General features: G+C 27.1%; 3 protein-coding genes across 5 annotated transcripts in view; 1 reads left to right on the plus strand and 2 right to left on the minus strand.

Moving 5' to 3' along the window:
* The window catches only part of LOC127282972 (uncharacterized), an 81,709-nt gene extending 75,413 nt beyond the window's left edge, over positions 1 to 6,296 (minus strand). For 2 of the 3 annotated variants that reach the window (XM_051307585.1, XM_051307586.1), the window contains exon 1: positions 3,578 to 3,997. The gene's annotated coding sequence lies outside the window, so the exon portion shown is untranslated. Of the gene's footprint in view, positions 1 to 3,577; positions 3,998 to 5,340; positions 5,550 to 5,932; positions 6,055 to 6,155 lie in introns of those variants that run through there. The other variant, XM_051307587.1, reaches the window with a different exon arrangement.
* LOC127282973 (DNA polymerase interacting tetratricopeptide repeat-containing, protein of 47 kDa) lies at positions 6,206 to 8,658 on the minus strand. Its single transcript, XM_051307588.1, has 7 exons — positions 8,590 to 8,658; positions 7,716 to 7,994; positions 7,424 to 7,595; positions 7,119 to 7,311; positions 6,764 to 7,044; positions 6,525 to 6,689; positions 6,206 to 6,428 (listed from the first exon to the last, which is right to left on the minus strand). The coding sequence occupies exons 2-7, from the start codon at positions 7,990 to 7,992 to the stop codon at positions 6,344 to 6,346; spliced, it is 1,173 nt and encodes a 390-aa protein (XP_051163545.1). The 5' UTR covers positions 7,993 to 7,994; positions 8,590 to 8,658; the 3' UTR covers positions 6,206 to 6,343.
* A 559-nt stretch (positions 8,659 to 9,217) lies between these two features.
* LOC127282976 (uncharacterized) lies at positions 9,218 to 11,637 on the plus strand. Its single transcript, XM_051307591.1, has 5 exons — positions 9,218 to 9,680; positions 9,970 to 10,137; positions 10,344 to 10,495; positions 10,903 to 11,060; positions 11,344 to 11,637. The coding sequence occupies exons 1-5, from the start codon at positions 9,452 to 9,454 to the stop codon at positions 11,480 to 11,482; spliced, it is 846 nt and encodes a 281-aa protein (XP_051163548.1). The 5' UTR covers positions 9,218 to 9,451; the 3' UTR covers positions 11,483 to 11,637.
* Positions 11,638 to 11,714: the final 77 nt, after the last annotated feature.

The raw sequence follows: 11,714 nt of genomic DNA on the forward strand, positions 1-11,714 counted from the left end.
AACAATCCTATAATAAACTTATATAAATCCAGTTTATATTCAATTTGTAGTATAATTTTTCTTTCATCTCTCTGTTCAATTCACACACATATACATACATTTTATTATAATTAATTCAGCACAAGAAACAAATGATCAAAGAAGCTTTTCCGTTTGTTATGGAAAAGAGGGAAGCTTCCATTCTGAAGACAGCGATCTGCACTTGCTTCACGGATCCTGATCTGCATTTTAATTTTAGATTTTCATCTTGATCATGCAAAATCTCGAGTCTTGACAAAATCTCATATTTTCGTAATATGTTACATATATATGAGCCTATGTATATTTAAAAAAAATCATTGTTAAAATGATTGACGTAAGAAATAGTTTAACTTACAGCAATTCAACTGTTGAATAAATGAAAACATCAAAAATAGAACCGTCTGTTCAGAAAGGGTTGAGCGCACCATCCACTGACATTTTCATAGATTAAGGGCTTAATAAAATCCTAAAGCTTTTCCTCATCACTGAACACCCCTCTCAAACGTTGGCAGCTAATCAGCCGAATTTCACACTATCTGACTCCAAGTTAATAGATTATTTGATATTTTCTTTTAAATGCCACTATAACCCTATTTAAACATCGTGTCTATCAAAAAAAAGGCTATTGGTTTCTTTTAAATTCCTCTACACGGTAAATACTTTTCTCAAGCGATTTGTAACACTACTTTTAATTATTTATCTTTTTTTTCTTATTTAATCTCTTAAATTTTTATTTAAAAAAAAAATTTCGAAACATCCGTTTTTATTTTTTTTTAGTAATAAACTCTATTCTAATTTCTATTTTATTACTAATCTTTATTACCAAAAAAATCTTTTGTTTTGACTATTTGCCAAATTCTTTTTTCTGATTGACATAGATAATTTTTGAATAAAAAAGAAACCTTTCTAAGAAATATGTACGCTCTTTTATAATTGTTTTCATTTAAGCTATTTTATAGAGGAACAGACACGAAACAACCAAAGTCATATATATATATATATATAGATTCACCAAAACTCGATCAATTTCAAAAGTTGCTGAGTTAGTCTATAACCAACTTTCGCGACTGATAATGGATATCCCGCGATTATCGGAATCCACGAGTTTGAAAACTCGTTCACGTGAAACCTATATACATATCTCTAGGTTACCCGTTTGATGTGAAAATAATATCGAGAGATTTGATGTTTACCATCAAAACCTTGATTAAAACTCCATTAAAAAGGAATCAAAAAAATTACAAACAAAACAAATTTTGCATTTTCAAAAGCTTTTACGCTTTTAGAAAATGTATATATATATGATGATGATGATGACGATGATAAATGCAAAATATTCAAGGGGTGAACAAAATAAAAATATTAAACAAATATAGATATATTGAATTGTTTAAACTTTGCAATGAATAATTTTTCATTAATATTATTTAACTCTAGTGTATTTACATATTATGTGAATAAAATTTAAGGAATAATTATTCACATTATGCCACTTTTTATATTTGTTCTTTAGTCAATATTTGAAGGTGGTTTTAAAGTAAAGAAAAATTATTTTATTCATTTAAACTTCCGCGAGTACTCTGTTTACTTTTAACATTCATTTAGCTGAAATTAGCAACGTGTTTTAATTGCAAAAAAATGTTGAATCTTTATTTTTTTTTTTTAGCAAATACACACACTGGTTGGAATTTCTCAACAATTCCATCAACGAAGAGATACTTTTAGAATTAAATTTGGCCCAAAGAACCTTCAATCTTTCAACAAAGTATGTAACTTCTTTTTTTTTATAATGTACACACGTATATCAATTGCCTCAACAGAAAGTTGTCTTATATTACGCAGATTTAAAAAAAGGAGAGATAAAAAGAAGAATATTCAGAAAACATCTGATGTTGCGTATAAAACTTTCGATTTTCGGAAGTCACTGGCAATGAAAAATGTATGTATGTGTGAGATAAATCGATCGTCTATAAGGTGAAGTATCGACGTTAATTTTGGTTTGCGCAATCAGCCATTTACGAATATCACGCGTCCTGATGGCGCTTTGCGTTGACTCCAATTATCGAAAGATCGCGCCGGTCAGTGTGATTACATTTCGGCCTGACTTTCGCTGTTAATTAAGTCTGATATATGTAGCCAGTGAAGAGAGCGCAAGGGAAAACGATCAGAGTCGCAAACTCTTGAGAGCAATCAATTTCACAGACTGTTAGGGCCGATTGCATCGCCTTTGCACTCCAAAGAAATGTTGCGCCGCCGTTGTATATATCTCTCTCTCTCGAAAAGTCACTCTCTTAATTAATCGATTCATTTCATAATTTAAAGTGCGTCTGCTCACTCATTAATTAAGTCTCACACTAATTTATTTGCAAAACCATAGTGAGAATACCACTCTTTCTTCAATTGACAAAACTACTAATTCTTTGTCCTTTTATTTCATTCGTCGCAGGTGCATATACACACTCTTCTCTTTTGCATACTAATCGAGATCCTTTGTTAACACCAAATCTAATAATTCAATCTCTCTCCCTTGAGGTTTCAGCTATTCAGAAAATAAAATTCCAAAAATTACCCCAAGTTAGCATAAAAAACACTACCTAATAAATTGTTCATCAAACAATATTAATTACAAATTAATTAATAACAATAATTAGTTGACACTTACTTTTTATAGAAAACTATTTCTATTTTTTATGCCAACTCTATTAATTTTTAACTAAATTTACTTTTTGCTCAACTTGGACGATTAGAAACTTCAACTCCAAAAAAGAAGCAAAGTTTGTTTGAAATTATTCTTTACTGAAGAGACGAGTTAATGTCGTAGGGTTGAGGGAGTATAATATAGTTAGTGAAAAGTTTGAGTAAAACTGTTTTGAAATTGTACTTCTTACAAATATCTGATTAACATTCTTGAATTTTAGATTTACTAAGTGAAAAGTTGTCAAAACTTTAAGGTTATGTCCCTTTCAAGTTATTATTACTATTACTGCAAAAGTTTTACTTATTAACCTCTAAAGTTTTGCAAAAAAACAAAAAAGTATAATAATAAACTATAATACAGGAGTAATCAGAAATTAGAAACAAAAATAACTATTTACTTCAAACTTTGTATTAACGAACAATAATTCATCTTGAGCTTGAAAGAAACTACTGCAATTATCAAGTTTCTAGGGAGAGAGAGAGAGAGAGAGAGAAAGGATTTATTAATGAAACACGTTATATCTAAAAGCGCAACTGTCAAAACCAGTTTACTTCCTACCTCATGTCACATATTAGTGATAATTTCTGACAAATCCATCCGTCATTTAAATGACATTATGACCAAACCCATTCTAATTAATTACAACTAGATCACTAAACTTGCAATGTTTATATAATGAACAAGCGAATTGAATTCTAACCTATCTAGGTCAATATTCATGAATGACAATCTCGTAATAATAGAGAATCAAAACAAAAGTGAAACTGTCAAACAAGAGCCGCATATCATAGAACCACCCCCAAACAAACATTGACACTTTGCACTGTTATTTTTGAATGAAACATGAACAACACTCACCGATTAAAAGCTCCACAAAATGAATGTTGATACATCGATTAAATGGCAAAGGTTAATAAATCCATAAAATGAGTTGAATGAAACAAAGGCCTGGGCGTTTGAAGATCCTGCGATGCACGCTTGAAAATGGCTGGCACACATAGGACACACCGCTACACTTGATATACACGCACTCACCGGCTAAATTAAAAAATATAAACACGTCTTAAAACACACTTCTTAAATAAAGATTTAAATGCCTCACTCAGTGTACTGTGTATAAGCACTTAAAAAGTTTCGGGCAAGTCGATGCGCCCTCAACTATAACATAATACGGCAGCCATTATCGTACTTTCGGGTTGGCAGCGAAAGCGTGTTTTACTTCTCCGATCAACCAACACTCACACTCTACAAGATCGTTGAAGCGACTGGCGAAGATCCTCTCATTTCGGAGTACATCGCCATCTTGCGGGTGAGTCGAGAGGAGATCAAGCGAAAAGACACGAATCAACTTCGGCTAACTTCGTGGCAGGGTCGTATTAAAAAGGAGCGCCACCCTCTATATCATAAAAATCATGATTTTATGCGATTTTCCGATTGGAAAAACGATTCTTGACAGCAATTTGAAGAAAAACGACCTGTTTTCATAGATTCTCGATAGCTAATCAATCGTTAAATTGAGAGATAGTGAAAATGTAATTTTCTTTATCGAAGATACATCTAGAAATGACGGCACTCGGCACTTTATGTTAGATTTGCCCTTTAAACGATAATTGACTCCGATTAGAATCATATTTTTTGCACTGTTCGACTTTATTTTCAATGCTTTAACTATTTTCAATTGTTATTTAAATTTTTTTATTTTAAAACAATTAATTAAAGTGGAACACGTTCGCTATTATATCAGTGAGTAACAATTTTGCTAATTTTGAAAATTTCTCCAACTTTGATAATTATTATTATCCAAAGTTAGTTTTTCTCAGTAAATTTTACCGCCTTCAGGTTTAAACTTTTTTTTTTTTTTAATTAAGTGCGCCACTTCACACTGGATTTCATTAAAGTTTTAATTGTAATTTGCATTCATAATTTGTTAATTAATCCACAATCTTAGTATTGTTATGGTATTTAAAATTGTTTTTGGAAAAAGAAATTTAATTTTTTTTTCCATTTAATATATAATAAATATAGAAATAATAATAATAAAAAATATTTTCAAAAATTTTCGAAACAATGTAAATATTTTAAAATAATAAATAATATTAAAAAAAACAAATATTTATAAAATATTTTTGAAACTTTTACAAAAGAATTACAAATGTTTAAAAACATTTTAAAATACGTAATTAAAAATATATCAACAACTGTTTTTAATCCTTCGAAATATTTAAAACTATTTCTAAATTTTGGAAAATATTGCAAAAATATAGAGTAAATATTTTAAAATAATAAAAAATATTTACAAATACGTATTAAATAAATATTATTAAAAGTTAAAAAAGAATAAAAATGTATGAATTAAAAAATATTAAAAAAATAGAAAATATTTGAAAACTATTTGTTTTTATTTTTTTGAAAAAGTGATAGAATTTTTGAATTTTTAGAAATATAGGACACGTATTTTTAAAACTTGAAACTATTTGAAAACAACTTTTTCTTTGATAAAATTACACTAATATAAGATTAAATCAAAAAAAAAAAAGAATTATTTTAAAAAAGTATTTGTAAATATTGTAAATTGTATGGAAACATTCTTTAAATAATTTTTATTACTTTGTGGTACTCACTGATATTTTCTTCTAAGTGAACTTGATTATTTTCGGTTAATTTTTGATATTTTCTTCTAAACGATTTTTAATTTCTTATTATTTTCTTCTAAATGATATTTTACGAATACTTAATATGTCGTATATAGAATTGTTTCACAACTATTGACGTATTTATATCTCTATTTTGAATTCATACCCATGAAATCCGATTATGTAATTTAAGTTTCCTGAAACAGTACAACGCAAGCCACGTAAGGGAAACATTATGCAAGTAATTAAATTCTATAACAATAATATTGAAATTGTTAACATTTCTCGTAACTATTTACAATTAATATTATGGTTTAAATTTAGTTGTGTCCCTGGTGGAAAGCAAATTGTCAAATTGAACAAGTAAACTCTAAATATTAAACATCAACAAACGGTAAATTTAACAAATATCATAGATATTTGTAAGTAAAGTAAAAAAACCGTAATGTTCAACACAAATAATAATCATAAAATCTATTCAATGAAATCTTGAAATAAATTTCAAACTCTTTAAATTATGTACTATAAAGACGGGAATTCACAAATTGAAAACCAAGTTACGTCCCTGAAATCAACTCACCCTTGCAAAACGTGCACTCCCTGATGTTACTGGTAACACCACTACAATATATTTCTTTGTTGGTGTTTACCATACTATTACTCGGTTTCCTCTTTGTCACGTTTTTCTTTAGGATATCCTCTCTTCATGGATGGTCAAACAATTGAACAGAAATTATTACATTTCATATATATTTGGAAATTAATCAAATAACTAATAATGTACTTATCGAAAATATGTTTACCAAATATTATTATTTATCGATAAACGTGTTAATTATCCGCAAATTCAAGCTTCAATTTTCACTTTAAAATTTATTGCTGTCAAATCAATTGACTATAAAATTAATTTACACACATTTATCATTTTGAAATGTGTACTGTTACATTGCTTTTGGTAAAAATTGTTGCAATGGAAAAATTTAAAATAATTTCAATAATTGGATAAAAGTTTTTTTTCAGCTTCACTATTTGCAAGCAATATCAAGAATGATGGTGTACCTCCTTGAATGATGAATCTTAAAGAATATTTATTATTATTACCAATTAATTACCATTTTTAAAAATTTGTGGAATGTATAAATAAAATTAAAAAATTCTTTAAATCGATCTACCTTTCATTTTGTAAAATTTCGCACAAGGTTTTACGTATATCAACTTTGTTTATACTCATTTTATTATGTCCTTCAAAATAGACATTGACACTTTTAACATTATATTTCTTATCTCCATCCCATGGGGGAGAAATTTCAAATAGTTCCTGAAGGTGTTCTTCGAATCTAGAAAAAAAAAATTCCAAACATTTAACTCATTGATATAAGAATGTTAAAAGAAATTGGGAAATAAAACTTACGTAGAATCTTCATGGAAATTTTGAATGAAATCAGTTTGGAATACTTCCGGGTAAAGAATCATAACTGGCCAAATTAATTTCTCATTGTCATCCAAATGAACTACATTCTGAGCAATTTGGGGAAGTTGAGGTTCTAAATCTTTTAAATTTACGATACCTCTACTCTTCATTGAATTCAACTTAATATTTCTATTGGCAATAATTTGTAGAACTTTATCTTCCTGTTTTTCAATTTTTTTCTCCCTAAGTTTCTCTTTTCTCAAATCTCTCTCCCATTGTTTCTAAGAATATTAATTTATCTTATAAATAGAGAAATCTATTTAAACAAATAAAAATTGCTTTCTTTTCTATTTACCTTATCTTTTATAGCTTGTGATTTTAGATCAATAATTGATTTATCGTTTGGAGATTCCTTCAATATTTGATCACAAAATTCAAGACATTGAGTAAAATCTTTTACTTTAAGATAACAATGTGCAGCTCTGTTCAATACTTTTGTATATTGTGGTTTTAATTTTAAAGCCTGTTTACAGTCATTCAAACTTGATCTAAATAATAAAATATACAAATTAAAAATATATAGTTTTAAATACATGGAAATATATTGAATTAATCCTTGCATATAACAATAAAGAATGAAAAAAGTTCTTATAACTTTACCGATAATTTTGTAACATAAAATTTGCGGCTGCTCTATTATTGTAAAGTTGAGCCATTAAATCTGTGTCTTTACATTTTGTTTTAATGCCTTCAGTGTATGCAAGAATTGCCAATCGATATTTCTTATATTTGTAATTAAAATTTCCATCATCTTTGTAATTATTCGCTAATTCTATAAAAATAATAAAATGAGTTAAAAGAATAATAAAAGAAGAAAAAAAATAGATAATTTGAACTTATTAAAAAAAATCCGTTTGTAAAGACAATAAAAAGTCTCCAATTAAAGTCACACCTTCGGCAGTATTTTCATCTGTACTATATTTAAGTTGCTGCAAGCCTTCCATTAATGGTGAAAGCTTCTCTCCTGGACTGGGACTATTTTTCATAAAAAAGGGATGTTTTTCCATCTCTTCTTGCCATCGATCTTCTGGCCACCCTTCGGTGTATGTTTTCTTTTCTAAACTATTTATATAGTCATCTAATTCGGCATCTAATTTTTCAGCAAGTTCCAAACGCTCAGCGTCCGTATATGTTTTTTTAATTGGTTTTTTATTCTCACTTTCAGCCATTTCTTAAATATGTTTATAATCATGTTAAATATGCAAATGTTTTCTACTTTTTAAAAAACATTATTAAATAATCAATAAAAATTCTCGTCTTTTATATTATTACAGTAAAATATTTTAATGACAATATTAATATGTTCTTCTTAAAATATATTTAATTGTTATTCAAGTTTATAATACTACTTTTTCTATTATTGAAACAATTGTTTTTTCTGTTTTTATAAAATACACAGTGAAATCCACTTGTCGATATCAATTGTTTCACGTGTTTTTTTTGTAAGTTTGAAGGTTAAAAGAAAGCGAACACGTGACATTGGAAAATGCACGTTGTTAACATAAAACAATAATTTTGTAATGGTAGATTTAGAAATCTAAAGTTATAACTAGTACAAGGTTTGATTAAAACTGTTTTTTAATCATTTTTTTATAATTTTCTATAAGAAATTGAAATTATAACCTCTAAAATTTTATAATTGTTTAAAAGCGCGTGATTTTGCATAGGTGGATTTAAAAACTTATTAAATTAATAATTTGAATTATTCTCATATTTTTTACTTGAATATAATAATAATTTTATATTTGAAAATGATAAAAACTTACTTTTTGATGATTCCGCAACGTGCTGTTGACAGTTCTCACACAAACTCCGCTAAACAAATACAGACTGCCATCTGGCTGGAAAAACGGAAAACAATTTTAGAACTGATGGCGCCAATTTAAAGCGCGTAAATTCAAATTCAAATTTCTTTCAACTATAAAATATCTTGAATAAAGTTTTTTCTATCTTTTCTAAAATCTTTTTTTAATGTTTTTAAAAAAATTTGTTTTCGCATTTATTTACGTTTACGCAAATAAAATATTTACATTTATACAAATTTTCACTAATTCTATGTATATTAATAAATATTTACCTTCTCACAAAGAAAGCATCACTACTTTTAGTTAATAAATAAATAAAATATGAAAATAATATATATTATATAAGATAAAACTTTCTGAATATCAAAATTGTAAAAATAAATAATTTATTTAATCTACTTCAATTTTTTTACCGTTATTCAAAATTTGATACACATATATAAATTTCTCAAAAAGTTCTATATTAATCTTATCAGCAGGAAATGTATCTTTATATATGAGTTTCAAGCAGATTAAACTTTCCGATAATTGTTAAACTGATAAAAAAACTTTATCATCGTCAGGTCTATCCAGGAATTAAAATTGAAGTTTAGTTCATGATTTCATTAATAAGAATGAACACTTTCTATATCAAGTGCTCATTGTAAAATTTTATAAATAATCATAATAGCAAAAAATAATACTGAATATTAATAATAATAATAATAAAAATCTTAAAAAAGCAATAATGAAATAAATTGAATATGTGGAAAACGTACTAATTTTAAACTTATATAAAAAATTATTGGCATTTTGTTAGTAAAAGAAAATTTCCCTAAACTTGATGATGAAAAAAAGGAAGAGAGTTATTTTTATTCAAGTTTCAGCTGGTCTGTCCATTTTAGCCCTAGTTGTTGTTTGCTTATCCCTGGGGACAAATGAGTGGATCACTGGATCGGCTTCTGTCAGCAATGCTTCATTAGATATTCAAGACTCGGAAATCAATCATGGATTATTTACAGGCACCCTTATAAGAAAGACAGTTTCCACTCCAATATTCTACGATATTTACAGTTAGTAATAAAATTGCTTCATCTCATTATAAAATATTCACTTCAATAATTAATTATTTGCGTAATTAATATATAATTACATCCAGGCATTAATGATAAATGATTTTAAATATTAATTAGATTCGAAAAACCATTAATGGAAATAGATTATTATTATTATTGTTATTGCTATTATTATTATTATTATTTGCTATTATTTCACTATTTTCGTATGTATTATTGTATGTATTAAATTAAGAAAAAATCTAAAAAGAATAAAAAAAATGTATATTGCTTGTTTACCTTTTAGTTTCATGTATTTGGGGATCAAATGCGTGTGCTTGGAGCTGTAGATCAGATTCAAAATCCAGAGAAGAAGAAGTGGAATCACTTTTTAATGGGGAGAACCCGGAATTTTCATGTTTGTCATCAGCAAAAAATTTGATGAGTTCCGTTTCTAAAAGAAATCATGAAAGTGGTCAGTATAAATAATTCATTTCAATCAAATAACTTTAATATATTTTCAAAATGACGGCTGAAAATCTCATTGAGTTTGAAAGAAAATGTAAGAATAGTTTTTTGTTTTTTAATTCTCAAATGAATTGTTTGTAAAAGTTGTACATTTATAAAAATATATTTTGATCATGTATCGATCATTGAATTAAAAACCCTTATGCCTTGCAGATACGAGAAATTCTAATGTTTTTGTAAATGCGGGTGCTTGGCTTAGTACAACTATTCTAATGATTCTACAGCTAGTTGTCGTGACAGGAATGTGTGCTCTTTCAATTTTAAATTGTTTTAAAAGTCCAGCAGAGACACTTTTCAATATTTATGTGAGTTATTATAATTTTTGACTTATTTATTTTTTTCAAATTTTATAAAAAACTAAAAGATGAGTTAATAAAATTTATTTCTTTTTATATATGAATAAATAAGCAATTATTAAAAGAAAAATGATATAAAAAGAAAAAGGAGTAAAAGGAAATAAAATTAAAAAAAAAAAAAAAACACGAGAAATGAAAAGTGAAATTCGATGAAAATGAAAATTCACTGTTACTGCAGTGAAATAAATTTTCATTTTCTCGACATTCGAGGAACGAAGTGCATATTGACATAAATAAATATCTGGCTGTGTAATTAGATTTAAATACAATTAAAAATAATTATAATTATACCTATATAGCTTGGTAGTCTAAAGCTAATCATAATGTAAGTGGTGTAATAAAGGAATTCCTTGCAGGGTATTTACCTGGTAGCTTGCATCGCTATTGGGCTCAATTTAACCAGCCTAATAATTTATGGTTGTCATTATAGCTTCGTAACGTGGTACAACATTGCTGTTCGCGATACTATCACTGGAGAATACACTTCTAGTGCCTATTTAGGATACTCGTATTGGTAAGTGCAAGATTATAATCAGTTCGATTATTCCTTTAAGCGTTATCTACATTTTTCACCTTCAATCGGGATGCACAGATACAATAACCGATTTTCTAATCAACATTTTTTCTAGTTTAATTGCTGAATCTTCTTCTTCTTCCTCTTCTTTCTTTTCTTCATTTTTTTTCAAAAAATTCACTTTTTATTTCTTGTCCTTATATATATCTTGATGAAAATTTTTTTACTTTTGTCCCAAATATAGTATAACTATTATAATTTATTAACTAATTAATTTTTATAGGATTCTACTGCTTCCGTTGTTCCTGTATGGAATATGCATTGGATTACTTTTATGGCGTGAGAGAATTGTGAACCGTGAACCCTTAGGAACGAAGATCAATATCGAAAATGCGGCTGATTCAACTCTAGTCCTTTTTTAATTAACAATTACTTCAAGATTTCTTCTTTCAATTCTTCAATAGTAAATTCACTCAATGAATTATTGTTCAATTAATTATATTTGCAGAAAATCAATTGCAATTGATGTGACTATTTCTTTTTCATCTGAAAAAATAAATTATTTAATTTCTAAAAACTTTTTCTACTTTATATATTATGTCATTTAATGAAATTTGTCTGTGATAAAAATTGGAAAGATTTCAAAGAATATAT

The sequence above is a fragment of the Leptopilina boulardi genome, unplaced genomic scaffold (assembly GCF_019393585.1).
Source record: "Leptopilina boulardi isolate dan_hultmark-lab unplaced genomic scaffold, ZJU_Lbou_2.1 LbouV2_303, whole genome shotgun sequence".
Lineage (NCBI taxonomy): Eukaryota > Metazoa > Arthropoda > Insecta > Hymenoptera > Figitidae > Leptopilina > Leptopilina boulardi.